We start from the raw sequence: 15,929 nt of genomic DNA on the forward strand, positions 1-15,929 counted from the left end.
CCAAGTTGTGTTTTTAACTTTGAAAGTTGCTAAATTCTGCCTTAGGTTCCCCTACAGTAGGTGGAAACTTAATGGAAGCTCAGCTTCTTTTTTTCTGCCGCTCCTCTTAGGGGTCACCACAGCATCTGCTCCATCTCATCTTGTTCCTTCCATCATTTTCTGTTACTCCAACCATCTGCATGACCTACTGTGGGCTTCCTCTTAACCGACAGCTCCAAATTCAGTATTGTTTGTCCGGTATCTCCACCGTCTGTCTTCTGTACATGTCCAAGCCATCTGACCTTGAGATGTCCTTCATATTTTTTTCCAATCTGGTCAATCACTTGGCCTCCTGCCTTTCTGTAAGTGCCACTGTCTCAAAATCATACATCATAGCAGGTCTCCCTATCATCTTGTAAACATTCCCTTTAACATTTCACCTCTGACACTCACCCCACCCTCCCTACACTCTCTTCTTCATCTCTTTTGTGTCGCTTTTGCTTCAAAATGTTCATCTCATGTATTTATATTTACCCATCGTCAGTACCTCTACTCCTTGGAACTTCACTTTTCTGTCTGTATCCCTCGTATTCGCTCTAGAAGAATGCTCCGCCGAGTAGGTGGAAGAAAACAGCTTGTCCACCTGCTCTCTATGCTCGCTACAGATCACAAAGTCATGTGTAAACGTCATAGTCCACAGAGACTCCAATCTGACCTTGCAAACAAGAATGAGCTCACCACTATCTCACTGCCCTCATACCTGTCCTGCACCACCCCTTACATACTTTGCCAGCACGTTTCTTCCCCATTTTTCAGGCATCGTCTGTAGTAAACAATCTGGTTAAAAAGTCCAATGATCTTTCTTCTAGACATCTCCAACCCTCCACAGGTGTGTCATCTGGATCAGCTGCCTTTCCACTCTTCATCCTTTTCTTAGCTGTTATTCCTTCCTCGTTATTATGGGCAATCAACATGATTGGACAGTTTCTACAATTTTAATCCTGCCGACTATTTGGTGTGTTTGATATATTTCTTTGGTATATTTCTTCGTCTGCCTCCGCTCTTCCATCTGTTTCAGGTAACACCAACAAATTTAATCTGCGCAATTGGTTTCATTAGCTTCTTGGCTCATACCCCATTATGAGTCAAAGATCTTCTGCTCAGCTGCACTGTTGATGGTAAAATCTCTATATTTATGAACCAGAAATGTAGCACAAGCATAATGAGTTCCTTGCTTAATGGGAATGTTACATAAATTGGTACACAGGTGGGCTTTTTTGTTTGTTTGTTTTTTTTGTATTCATACTACTGCACACATCCTGTTGGTAATTAGGGTGGAAAATGTCAGCAGAATATTAGAGCTATAAAATTGAAAAGGCTATTATAGTTCACACTCTTTGCTTCCTCTAAGAGTGGTTATTTATTGATTTACTGTAGTGTAACATCTACAGAGTGAATTGTTTCAGGCAACCTCTGGCTCTGTATACACCGATGAGGAAGCCTGGAGCTTATCTTGTGACTGGTGCACAGTAAATAGTGGGGTCAGAGTGGTGTTCTGCTGGACCAACAGGTTTTGTGAAGAAGGCCTTAAAACAGCTTTTCTCATTGTCTCTTCCCTGACTACAACCACGAAAGACCATATACAAGATGTGAGACTGCAAAAGACTTGATTTTATGTTGGGGTTATTTCATAGTATGATATAAATTTTTTACACAATGATATCACAATTGCTCATGCATAGGTTAGCACATTTTGATTGAAGAAAATATAGCCATTCCTACATGTGTAGAAATGCCATTAAAGTGATATAAGTTAGAGTTTGTTAAATATAATTTCAAAGTTACAGGCGTATAAAACTCCACGTGAAACTGTACTCTACTACAGGTGTATGTGACTTCACCTCCAGATTTATATTACACATTGTCCAATCTACATACTTAAATGTTAGTCTGTATTTTTCACTTTAAACGGATTATTTTCATTTAATTTGTCTTTAATGATCATTTGAGTTTTTTTTGCCATTATTTATAATTTATTCATTGATAAATTATCCTGCAAATAACAAACTCTTGATACATCACTCACCAAGGACCACGTCAGCATTATGAAATCTAAATACCCTGCAGGATTTTTAGGAGTACCTACCTTTAATAAGACATGTAGATCCAAGATCAAAATTTAGTTGTTTTTTTTTTTTTAATCCCTTTATTAATTGTCTAGTTTAGTTCTGTTTTTATTGCTTAATTACACCAATCAGACTCTATTGTAGCACTTTAAGGTTTCAATCAGAGATGTTACATAAGCTGAGTGACCCTGTGACAACTGACTTTTTGCAGTGTACCCATTCATCTTGTGCATGTGTGTGCATGTGCATTCAAGTTCTGTGGATAAGGTTGATGGACTGAATGAGAACTCACCCAACCGGTTACATGTAAGCAATCACTCAGCTTAATCTTATTTTTTTTCCCTTTCTGCGAAATGACTCTGGTTTGGTGCTACGCCCTTCCTGGACCACAAACTGACAAGTGTGAAGATCTTTTTTCTTCTTTGCATTTATGCCTATGATTTTCTACACCCAGTACTATGTGCTCTGCTCTTAAATAGGTTACAAGCTTGAAATCTTGGCCCAAGGGGAAAACATGTGACAGGGCAAAAATAGCTTTACTCTCTCCCCTTGGAAACCAACCAGAATGCAGAAATAGTAGTTTCTGTTAAGCAAGATATACTGTAACCGTGTCCTGTGTTCTAGTTTGTGATGCCCTCAGCATCCTTAGCAAATAATCTTATTGAAAATATTTTATTTTGTGGAAATATCACAGAGGCATTTGAGTGAGGGACATGGTTCTTCTAATAAAAATTGATCTGTACATATATATATATGTATATAGCTACTTGAGTGTCATTCAGTGACTGACATTTCCTCTTAGTGTTTGGTGTCTGCAGTCTCTACTCTTATACAAAATGATGATATACAGTAAGACAAAGATCTGTATGTTGGATATATCACTGATGTTAACTGTCTTATTAAGAGGAATTCTCCGCTTGCTGGAGGCAGTAAAATAAGCTTAATCACAAGTGCCTGTATCATAGCGGTAAAATAATGAACTGCAAAATCTTCAAAGGGTGCTTTTGTCGACTACATTATATGCACTCATTTGCCTCACAAAGACTGGAGAAGTAATGGTGAACTACAACTTCCATGTTACTTTGCTTTGGTTGTCATGGTAACGTTTGACGTCAGCCCTCCTTTTCTCCGGCAGTGCCTTGGACTGATGTGATTGGAAGGAAACCCCGTGGACTGCATTCAGTCGGGCGGCTGAGAGAATCAGCTGTGGCTTGGTAACACTGACATCTGCCAATACTCAGGTATGAAATGACTTGCAGCTTTTTAAAGTGCATTTTGAAACTCGTATGTATCATCTTAAGGTCTTCTGACTTTTCATTAATCAGACTAGCTATAGAGATTCATTGTCTCCAGTTGGTAGCAGGGTTGCGTCTTCCGGCGACGCTCATCAATCTAAAGAACAATGGCATGGCTAGCTTAGCTAACGTTACATTGTGGGATATGGCTAATGTCTGGTTTCAAAAGGAAATGGCAGACGGAGAAGGCGTGTCTGTCGAATAATTGAAGCTCTGAAATTTTGGCACTCATACAAACGGCACATTTTGTTTAAAACGAGGGTATTTAGCGATTTATTAATTAAGCGGTATGATGCTTGTCATCTTAAATTGAAAGTTTTTACAATTAGGTGCCTAGTGTTGAAAGGAAAAACGAGGTTAATTGAAATGTATTTTCTTGTGTGCCACCAGGCGAGCAGCTAGCTTAGTTCAACTGCGATACACACCTTTTTAAAGGCGTCGCGCCTACTCAGCTGTCTCCTGTTTTTCCTTGTATTCTTGTAGTTAACATTGTGTGTAGATATTTTATTTGAAATTGTGAGCATGACGGGCTACCTATGAAGTAGTCACGTTTATGCAAGACTTTTGCTTGGCGTTACTCTTTCAGGAAATAGACGGGGCCATACTTGAAACGAGTCACGCGGGCCTGAATGTAGCGGTTGTTTTTTTCATTCACTGAATTGCGTTTCTACGGTGAGATTGTGTGTTTGAGTTTGCGAGAAGCGCTTTTGGGTCAGTATCGACTACAATAGTGACTTTAATGCCAGTATAATGTGTCCAAGCACGCTTTACTTTGCGCACTTTAGCTTCCGCTTTTTGGGCAAGCCACAGGTACAGGGAAGGGTGTGGTGTGTGTACCGGAGGAACAGAGAGGCGCATCAGAGGCGAGCCAGCAATACAGGATTGAGTTCTTATTTTTGTCCGTACGGTGTCCACTAAATTCTCTTGGCATTATATTATTCTTATCATCCCTTCTGCACATCTATTTGCTGATTAAAGTCGATGCATATTAACATGGTGCATTCTGCTCCTAGGCGAGGGGTACACTGACGGGCAAAGATCGACTTCCTTGTTCACACACTTGTGCTCTTACGGTTATAAGAAGTTGTTTACTTACGGATAACATGACGGTTACAATAACTTTTAAAATTTCCTAGCTTATTTGGCCAAAGATTGGAACTGAAAAAAGAAATGCATTATTTTCTGTATGTTAGGATGGATCTGAACACAACACACTACACTACATGTACTGGAATGGAAAAAAGGGATTGATTTTTGTGTAAACCCACTGGCTGTTTTTGATAGGTCAATCGGATGTAAGCTATTGACATAGTAATGACAATTCCTATGTGTTGATGTGTGCATAGTCTACATAGTGCTTTAGGCTGTAAACTCTAGCTGGTATTCCACAGTTCTTCTGTTACAAGTCTACAGGATCTCACATTGCCCTGTAACTTGCAGGGCTAATACTGTACAAGATGCTTAGGTGGCTACTTGTAGTGTTGCTGTGCAGGCTTTGTTGGCATATTAATTAAATAGATCTACAGCTTTGTTTACTGGTCTTATTTAAGCACAGATATCCCTTAAACAGAAATATCTGTTTTTTTCAGTCGGTCACAGTCTTTCTTTATGACTATAAATAAATCCTTCAAATGACAGGAAAAACTTCCACGGTATGCATCATTGTTGTTCCTTGTAAAGGTACTGAAAGACGGGGGGGAAACTCAATTAAACGTGTTAGGTGATGTGTGCAGTTTTGTTTTTTTTAGGACCCACATTCATTATTGTATTTCCACTTTGACGCATTAAATGACCCTGAAATGAAAAATTGTATCTGCTGGTGGAACAGAAGAGTTGTCATACTACTTTTTAACTTAACTGATTTCAACCTTTTCTATGTTCCCCATTCTCCAGTGAACAGTCATGTCTGAGGCACCTCAGAAGGAACTGGTGCAAAAGGCCAAGCTGGCCGAGCAGGCTGAGCGTTATGATGACATGGCTGCTCTGATGAAGTCTGTGACAGAGGAAGGCCTGGAGCTGTCAAACGAGGAGCGCAACCTGTTGTCAGTGGCATACAAGAATGTGGTGGGTGCCCGTCGGTCCTCGTGGCGCGTGGTCTCCAGCATTGAGCAGAAGACCGAGGGCTCTGAAAAGAAGGTAGCCTTAGCCAAGGACTACCGGGAGAAGATTGAGACTGAGCTGAAAGAAATCTGCCATGATGTCCTGGTGAGATTCATTTATTATTAATTCATTATTTTTTCTTTTAGATTGGGGGGGTTAAGAGACATGGCTGAGATTGTTTGGACATTTGCAGTGGAGGGATGGTGGATGGTGTGGTACTAGGAAATGGGCTATTGAAGCTGAAGCTAGTAGTGATGAGCAGAAAGGCCTCACAACAGACTAATGGATGGAGGAGATGCAGAGGGTCAAGAGAACCTTTGAAATGATAAACTCAAAGTCATGAAAATTTGTTACACATATACTTTTAATATGTTGCTGAAATCTTTAAAGTTGTTGAGGCTGTGGTGATTTTCCACAGAAATATTCCACCAAAGGCACAGGAAAAATAATGGGAATTTGCTTAAAGATTAGCATGAACTGTGTTCCCCAGGTTGGGGGGGGGGGGGTGTGTAATAGAAATAATTCAGTCTAACAGTACACCATCCTTGCTGTGACCTCAATGCTAGAACATAATTGAGTTATTGTTAAAGATCATCTCGGCAATAGTGGTTTGCATTTGACCTTACTGATGTATGTAATGAGTCTATCAGCATCTTCTCATTTGAATATCCTAACATACTTTACTTGTCCTCTTGGCAAAGTCAGCTTTGCTGTATTTTTACTTTTGTACCATTGTGGAAAGGGTGTTTATCTTGATGCCCAAAAATATGATTACAGAAGTATTCTGTAAATATTACAAAGATTGTAATGGAAAGAGCGCGTATCTTTAAGACTAGTACTTATACAGCACACTTCTCTCCATTTTTTTAATTGATTAATGAAAGCACTTTCTATTACAAACTTCACCAAATCACTTACACATTTACACACATACAAGTACATTTTTATACACTAAAGCGCCTTCTAGCATTAACACTCCAATGGATGCATAAGGGAAAACTTGGGGTTCAGGGTCTTACCCAAGGATACTTTGATATGCAGAACAGAGGAGCCAGTGATCAAGCCACTGATCATTTCAATTGGTGGAAGACCCACTCTACCTCCTGAGCCACAGCCACATCTTAATAAAAATAGTGTACATGTACATACGTGTACATACCTTAATAAAAACAAGCAGGTGAGATGTTAGAACGCTTTTATTTTTATTTTAGTGGACACTCAATACAATAGACAGCTACTTGGGGTTTGTTAAACCTGAGTAGCGAAAAGACCGCGAGGGGGTTGAAAACGATGTGCCGGGAGTCCGCTGTTCTTGCCGGCTGTAATAATCCTCGACCTCGCTGTCTGCTATGGAGCTGGCGGGTCACAGACGTCTCCGAAAACGTCGGAGCGCGTTTGGAAATATATGATATCTTGATAAATCGAGCATATATTTGAAGTTTACACAGCTACATTCTTGCTTGAAAAGAACTTAATAGTTTATTTTGTGACCCAGAAAGAGTAATATTTAAAAGTTTTTAGCCCCGCTTGTCCGCCATTGCCGCGTTTGAGTTTTGGACGAAATGCATTCTGGGATATTTAGCTGTACCAAGTCCACACAAGTCACCACCGATGCATGCTCGATAAAACGGGCGGAGCGAGAACACATCCGGGACTTTTTCGCGTTCTCGGCTTGATGCGTACTTCGAATTGGAACAGTACTTGGTCTCCGACTGATGACGTATCACAAGTACACGAGAAGGCAAGTACGCATATTGAGAAAGGCCCTTTATCTTTAGTTACCAGGGACAACTTGAGTCTCTACTTTGGACTGTCCAGTTGAAGTAAACTCGAGATTCCAAGTTTAGCATGCTGGGAATTAGGGATGTTCCTGGCGACTAATTTCTTTGTCAACTAAATGAGGCAAAAAAAAAAATCAAGTAACTGGCTATTTAAAAACAAAAACACTCAGATTTCAGGTTAAATTTAAGAACCGTTCAACTACAAAAAAAACTCCAAGCAAAGGCTTTTTTAAAACGTTAGTCACATTCTTCAGTAATGAGTCATGCTGCCCAACTGTGAGGCACCTTGCAATCATGCACTCATGTACCCTGGGGGCTCCTTTGGGTAGGACAGCACCTGTCCACCTCAGCTAGCTCCTTTCGATGTGGAGGAGGAATGGCTCTCTTCTGAGCCCCTCCCGAGTGACTGAACTCCTCATCCTATAAAGAAGGGAAAGCACATCCACCTCTCAAATAACGCTCAGTTATGCTGCTTGTCTCTCTGATCTTTTTTTTTTTTTTTTGTCTTTAAAAGAACTAACAGTAATGGTGTTAACAAAAAAATCAGGCCAAGATAAATGTTTTTTTTGGCGTTTCTTACCAACTACGCTTGATCTGGTGACAGATGTTTGCATAACATTAGGACACGCTATTCACCGGCAGTGGTTAGAAAGTAAAATGTAAGACAATTAGATTAAACAACTATTACATCTGGTACCAGCTAGTGACAATAGTAACTAGAAAGTGCATTTTCTGAAGAAACTGCAGTGTGAATGCTGAAATCTGAATGTATCCACTGAAATGAATTAATTGCTGAATGTTAAGTTAAAAATGTTGAATGAGCTGGAAAATACAGAATTTTTAACCTGAAAACAAAAGTGCAAAACTTTCGAAAGCTGATGTTCAGACAGAAGAAGTTGGAAAATAGCTGAACATGTTTAAAATGTAAATTAGAAAAAGATGAGTAATAACAAAATAAAATTTAGAGTCCGAAAACATCTGAATGAATATTAAAAGTTCATATTCTTTGAATCACTGAATGACTAAAATGTGATCCCTCCACTTGGCTCCACACAGTTTAAAAAGTTTACAACTCTGAGCTTTGAAAGACACGCTGTTGGAAAGAGAACAACAATGGCTACATTTTGAGGGTAAAATGATGGCTGTAGAGCAAACACTGTGGACACAGCAGCAGTTGAAAGAGAAGTGTTTAAGATGAATCTTGGCAGAGTGAGAGACAGAGCTAGTTAAGCAGGCAGGTGTGAGCCTGGTTGCTATAGTGACTGCACCCAATGGCTCCATACACACGCACACAGACATGCGCCTCACTTCTGCTGCTTAAAATAAACAGAAAAGTCAGCCCGAAACAAATCCTTCCCAAATGAAAAGTACAAGTCGTATTGACAAAATTCTGACCCTGAAAGAGTTGGAGGGAAGAGGCTGTGCATTGGTGACATTTATGAAAGAACCATAACACCTATTACAATAATAAACACATTGGATGAAAGAGGGCAGCGATGGCTACGTTTTGAGTGTAAAATCATATCTGTAGAGCAAACGCTGTGGACACAGCAGCAGTTTTAAGAAAAGATTTTAAGATAAATTTCCCCCCTCCTCCCACTCTACCAGGAGTCTAAAAAACATACGGAATAGATAATAAAATTTTAAAATAATAATAAAGATTAGAAGAACAATACTGTGAATGCATTCACAGTAGCATGAATGCTTGAAAAACGCTAATGATTAGTTGACTAATTGTGCATGTCCCTACTGGGAATATAAATGCACACATGGTTATCTGTTTGGAGGGTTACAAAGCCCTCATCTTTCTTTTGGCTTGATCAGCTTGCTGCATCTACATTCTGTTACCAGATGAAGTATTTGTATTTTTGAAAAAGATGCATTTGTTAACTCCACTAATAGTTTACTTTTTCTACTGATCTTAGCCACTTGTTTTTGTGTTAACTATTTTTATAATTTTTGCAAACATATTAAGTACTCTATCCATCTGTCGGAGCTCTGCTTCTGTTCATCCCTTTCCCTGCGCATTATCTGCCCGGTGACTCATTGAGCCCTAATCCTATAATGACAGAGGCTGAGCTACAAATGTTCTGGCTCACTGCTCTCCACTTCCGCCAAAAAGCCTTATGGGGACTGAAAGAGAGAGCCAAATGGGCACATAAGGGGTGTGGGACAAGTGCACCAGCAGTGCGTACTTTAAGTGGACTAGTTTGTGTGAGCTTTCATCTGGCCCAGTCTAAAGACATGTTTATTCCTGTTCTTAGTAGCAGGACAAAAAAAGCTGTTGTCACAGACAGTGCAAACATTACTGAGGATGCAAAATATTTCACTTAATTTCTTCTTTTAAGGTTGGTTTTAAGCAATGTGATGTTAGTACTTGTTACATAATATAATTGTAGCAGTGAGTGCTCCTGCCTCATGGTGCCTGCACAAACACGTGTGCACACACCCTGATGCTCACTCTCACTGGCATGAATAAGATGAGGAACCACGTGTTAACTGGAAGGAATCTCCATGCAGACATAGTTTGTGCATTACTGTCATGTTTAGAAATATTAAGTTATTCCATATTTTAGTAATAACTCTCTGTTCTTAACTTGGGGATAGAACTTAAGATAAAAATGTAATGAAAGCAGAGTTGCTGCTACGTTGTTATTGGGTTTGTTTGTTTGTTTTATTTACTCCCCATCATGCCATGGTTGTAGTTTTGATTTTAGCCTTGCCAGTGGCCCAGACCTACATTGACATCCCAGAGGGCTTCTCTGTTCAGTCACATCAGTGTAACAGCACTCACAAAATGCTTTTAGACCATTTTTGTAATGTATTTCCATCTTGCAACATTTATTTTTCCTAAGGAACAAAACTCAGCTCATCATGTTTTTGGAGGTCATATTTAAGACCTGTGAAAACATACAAATCAAGATGTTATTTTAATGGAGGTTTAACATTTGGTCACCAATGCTACAAGGAACAATTCTGCTTTGCCATCTGTAATCTCTTTATTGCACAGCTCTTGTGAGAAGTGCAAATGGCCAGATGGGAACTACATTAAAATTAAAGTATTCATTCATCGTTGTATACAGGCGCTTTGAGTACTCCGGGAGAGTAGAAAAGTGCTATATAAGAATCAGTCCATTTACCGTTAATGTTTGATATCGTTTCATTGCTCTTTAATATAGCACATTACCAAGGCACACTCCCACTAAAGAAAGGTACCGTAAATGTCGGGCTATAAGCCGCTACTTTTTGCACAAGCTTTGAACCCTGCGGCTTTTAGTCAGGTGCGGCTTTTCTATGGATTGTCCGTGATTTTTGTCATATCGTAAGACGATTTGTTTTGTGTGTTCCGCTGTTGTACGGCACTACGTTGCCTGGCGGAAGGATCGGGGTTCAAGAGTGGTATGTTAGTCACATGTCCGTCCGCCAGGCAACGTAGTGCCGTACGAAGTAGCGCGAAAAACAAACTTCAAAGTAGCGCTACGCATTCAGCGGGAGGCGTGGATGATGAGCGGCGATAAACTTGCAAGTTATGCCCAAAAAGCAAGTTATGCCCAACTCCACCGGTGGATTCTGACAGCGTGGAAAAGTGTGAAAACATCCACGATCACCAACGGATTTCGAAGGGCTGGACTGCTGCATGATGGAGAGGAGGACACCGCCACGGCCCTTCTGAGGGTGTTCGACTCTGACACTGACAATGAGGATTTCTTTGGTTTTGAAAGTGACAACGAAGGAGAGAAGAAGAGTGGATGACGAAGCCATCCTGAGCCTGTTTGTATCCGACACTGGAGAAGAGGACTTTGGTGGTTTTAGTGCGCAGGAAGAAGAGAAAGATGGTGGTGAATGACTGACTTTTCTTCTTGTTAAAGCTGTGTCACTGCACCTGAGCCTAAAAGGTAGTCTGAATCTATTTTTCTGGTGTGCTGTAGGCTACTGTTATGTACTACATGTGCAAATATGTACCCATAACTTGTTTTTCAAAATATTAATAAAAGTGATGTCTCCAAACAGCCATCTCTTTCCTGACAATTCCCTTTGTGCATATTCTCTTACATATGATAAGTCAACATTGAAACACCTGCGGCTTTTGGTCAGGTGCGGCTAATGTATGTACAAAACAGGATTTTCCCCTGATTTTAGCTTGTGCGGCTAATATTTAGGTGCGCTTTGTAGTCCGGGAAATACGGTATTCTGTTCCCTGCCTGCTAGTATTCATGTTACCCTCAGAACTAGGGTACCAAGTGGTGCATCCTTGTGTGGTGAAGAGCCGAGCTGGGTTCTGAGTGACCTACTTCTAAGCAAAAGCTCATCAGGAGTTCAGCAGCCTGGCTTTCTCCTCTTCCTTCACCCCTGTTGCTTTTCATCCACGCCCTCTTTTTTTCCTCTGCCACAAATTTCCCATCTCAACCATCTTTAGTCCACACTTGTCCATTCAGCCTGTCCACGTTTTTGTTTTTAATTGGACTAGGCAGAAATACCTTTAGCTTCTCCTGTAGGCTCAGGAAACAAGTGATGAGTAGAAATTGAATATTAACAGCACGTGATGTAAGAATACCGTTTTTTGTCAATGCATTATGCATACATTTACAATAAAGGTCACAGATGACTGCTGCCGTTTTGGCTTCAATGTTGTAAAACGTGCTTGCATATAGGGCTGTGCAATATGACCAAAATGTCATATCCCGGTATAAGATGTCTATCGTCCTGACAACGATATAAATGACAAAAATGTAACATTTTCTGTAAATTCTGTGAATCTCGGGCAGCTCGACTTGCGTGAAGTGTTTTCAGCTGGGCGTTGTGTACCTGGAGTCAAGTGTTTCAACCGATGCGTGAAACTATACATTTTTAGACATAAGTTGTAATGGCCGCAATTTTCTTTGAGTATTTATTACACGGCGTGCTGCGGGGAAAAGCCTGTTCTAACATTTGAGTCTAAGGTTTATTTTTTGGCACCTGATGGCTCTTTCTTTGCTTCTCATCTGTAAACACTGCATACTGTTTCACGTGATTCAATTTATTTTGAAAAGTCTCAACAGGATCTTGAGCTTTATTGTGAAAGGTTTGTGGAAAATAAACAAACGGACGGCGGCGCCACCTGATGGTTTTACCGTCGTTGTTGCTAACGACAACGCATAAAAACAGTTGCTTGTCCGTCCGTATTGTGGTTATATTAAACATAAGAGAAAGAGAGAACTTTAAGAAATTAATATAGCCACTACAGTGACCATCAAAACGATGAAAAAATATTGCCGTAAACAGATTATTTTGCGACACCACGAAACAAACGATAGCGGAAAATGAAACAATAGACGTTTTATATCGTCGTCCGATATATATCGTTATATCGAACAGCCCTACTTACATATATTAGAGAACATGTTTTATATGCACTTTGAATCACCTTGTTGTTGAATTGTGCTATATAAATAAACTTGCCTTGCCTATTATATTAAATATCTTAGTCCATTGTTTTCTAAAACTTTGCTGTCTGTTTTTGTTTTCAAACAGGGTCTCTTGGACAAGTATCTTATTCCAAACGCTACAGCAGCAGAGAGTAAAGTCTTTTACTTGAAAATGAAAGGCGATTACTATCGCTACCTAGCGGAGGTGGCTACAGGAGACACCAAGAAAGGTAAGCTCCATTTCAGTATGGTGATGGTTTAGATCTTTGGCTGACTGAGATAAACTGAAATATACATATTAGATAAGATATCAGTTAACTTGTGAAAGTATCGGAGTGTACTGAATGACTGTGCTCTTTTCTTTATACTATTCTTTTGTAATTATATTTAAACCTTTTTCTCTTAACACCACAGGGACTGCACTTTATTTTGTTGACTTGTTACAATGACAATAGAGATTCTAATTCTGAAGTGTCAAAATGTCCTCCTTGAGTAAGAGGTAGGATGAATGTACTAAGGGCTAAAAGATCTTTGGTAGTTGCTGTCAGTTTTTAGAAAACTTTGAAAAAGATTACATTGAAGCATAGGTTTTTTTATTTTTTTTTACATACGATACCTTTTATTTGGTCTACAGTGACCAGCTTGGATTACTTGAATATTTTTCTTGGGATCAAATCATTATGGTCCTTTCAGGGATTTCCTACTTTTTTTTTTTTTTTTTGACCCAGATGGTTGGGGGAAAGAAAGCATGCCAGTGTCTACAAATGAGACCGATGCATTCCCTCTTTGATGGTCTCTTTAAAGTTACTAAACTCTACTAATACTGGGAACATGGCTGAAAATTGTATTTTATACTTTTATACAGTCTAGTTTTATATTAAGTTCTGTTCTTTTTAAAATGCATAATGGAAGTCTGTGCAGGTCCCCATGGGTTAGACCAGTCAGATATGTGTGTGAACAGGACAGGACATCTGTGGTAAATAGTTTGAAAACGCAGCTCCACTGCCCTTTCCTTTCTCTTTCAGGCATCATTTCAAATTCACAGGAAGCCTACCAAGCCGCCTTTGATATCAGCAAAAGTGAAATGCAGCCCACACACCCAATCCGTCTTGGTCTTGCCCTTAACTTCTCCGTTTTCTACTATGAGATCCTCAACATACCTGAAGAAGCCTGCAAGCTCGCCAAGCAGGTAAACTCATTACTCCACATAGCTTCTGTTTACATTTCTGAAGATTTTAAAGTGCTAACTGTAATGTTATTTCTCTGCTATCAATCTTTGAGGACTCAAGTGTAAATTTGCTGTTAAATACAAATGACAGCTAAAACCTGTGTACACAAACACAACAGCTTGTTTTAGGCTATCGAAATCTCACCGAACTGTGTTTTTGAACCCTGTAGGCCTTTGACGACGCCATTGCAGAGCTTGACACCCTGAGTGAAGACTCATACAAAGACAGCACACTAATCATGCAGCTATTGAGAGATAACTTGACGGTAAGTTACATTTCTTAAATCTTACTACTGAAATGACATTTTTCTTCACAAAATGATTTACCTGACTCAGACTAAAACTTTGTGGTCAGCTCTGGTAGTCCCAAATAAGTTATTTAACATAGGTCTGTATTTTAACATTCCTTTAAGATTAGATGTTAATGATTTTTGCTGTCCTTGCATGTTTGCCTCTCCTCTGCCGGGTCATTAATTCCTTTCTTCCCACTTACTGCTCCTTCTCTTTCCACAGCTGTGGACCTCGGACAACCAGGTTGAAGGCGAGGATTCAGAGCCAAGAGATTGAGCCAGACCCCCGTAGTCATCCCTGTTGTCCTGCCATTGTCCTGGCTCATCTTCATCATGATCATCAACACTGAGACCACCTAATTTTGATCATTGTCATCCAACTCTTTCCATCTTTTTTTCTATCTAAGGTCTCTCAGTACTCATCTCATTCCCATCGGTTTACTATTCCTTCTTTTTGTAGTAACTGTGGGGAAAGGGGAGGGGAATTCAAGTGGTGTGGTGGGAGGGTAAAAGTGTTTGGGTTTAGATGTTTTTGGGTGTTGCATTATTAAGGTGCTGGGTGAAAGGGCAGTTTCTTAAACTCATGAAACATGCAGCAGGTTAAGTTTGTAGAAGTAAGAAAATATTTAAGCTGTATGTGCTGTACTACTCATTAACGGTGCTGTTTTTGACCATCCTTTGATGACACATTTGTGCTTGACAAAAACAGGAGCTGCCTCCTTATATTTGAGGTGACAACAACTGAGTTTGTACATGGCAAGGGGAATAACAGCAGAGGTAAAGACAGTGAAGATGTGATTGGGAGAAGGAAGCCAAGATTTAGTTGGAAGACAAGGTTACATTCTACATACTGTTGCTCAACTTTCTACTCTTACTATCTTTTTTGTTTGTTTTTAGTAGACTGCTCTTGTATTTTTATGCATCAGTTATGAGGTATAGAAAACTTTGAAGAACAAAAGAGCACGAGCACACAAGCTTGTATTGTTTTTGTTTTGTATTGGCACGGCAGTTTAAAAAAAAAAAAAAAGAAAAAAGGAAAAAAAAGAAAAAGATCCATCTGCGTATCTAATTAATGCTTTTTCAAATTAAGACATTTTGTTTTGTTTTTTCCTTTTTCTCAGTACTTGCCTGAACTGCATGGTGGTAAGAAGTAGTTTTTGGAGGAGTAAAGAAGGTTGTTGTTGGGCTGGTTAGCTTTGTCTGTCTTTGGAATTTTCTTACAGGACACCCAAGCATAACTGTAATTTTTGGGGGAAATGTGTAATTTCATGTAAGTGGAATAAAAAAAATAATTAAGTTTAATGTGTCCATTTCATTGCTACATTGGTGGGATTTGTGTTACAAGTTACCACTATACCCACCTTTTTTTTCCACGCAGCAATATAAACCACATGCAGAATCTAATATAATGGATTAGTTACAAATACCGGTAAATAACTACTCTACAACACAGACCACATCTGGAAATTGGAGATGGAGAAATTCAAACACTAAAACGCCTTATACACATCTGAAAGCTATTTGATGGGATTTAGAAGTACACGTGTTGTTTAGCTGAAAATACTTGAAAATCTAGAAAAAGGAAAAACGAAAAATTTGTGCTGCTCGGCTCCTTGGGTGTGTCTGCTGCTTCACTACCTTAGCTGTGAGCGCCCAGAGCACAGCCATGTCAGAGAAATGCTGAGTTGCTGCCGCATCTTTCAGAACCAACCCTCCAGTGAACAC

General features: G+C 39.6%; 1 protein-coding gene across 1 annotated transcript; it reads left to right on the forward strand.

The window, feature by feature from the left end:
* The first annotated feature begins 3,222 nt into the window (after positions 1 to 3,222).
* LOC113031427 (14-3-3 protein zeta/delta-like) lies at positions 3,223 to 15,506 on the forward strand. Its single transcript, XM_026183494.2, has 6 exons — positions 3,223 to 3,346; positions 5,294 to 5,605; positions 12,793 to 12,916; positions 13,712 to 13,875; positions 14,085 to 14,180; positions 14,428 to 15,506. Exons 2-6 carry the CDS (start codon positions 5,303 to 5,305, stop codon positions 14,479 to 14,481), a joined length of 741 nt encoding a protein of 246 aa, XP_026039279.1. The 5' UTR covers positions 3,223 to 3,346; positions 5,294 to 5,302; the 3' UTR covers positions 14,482 to 15,506.
* The last annotated feature ends 423 nt before the right edge of the window (positions 15,507 to 15,929 follow it).

Source organism: Astatotilapia calliptera, chromosome 11, assembly GCF_964374335.1.
Source record: "Astatotilapia calliptera chromosome 11, fAstCal68.1, whole genome shotgun sequence".
Lineage (NCBI taxonomy): Eukaryota > Metazoa > Chordata > Actinopteri > Cichliformes > Cichlidae > Astatotilapia > Astatotilapia calliptera.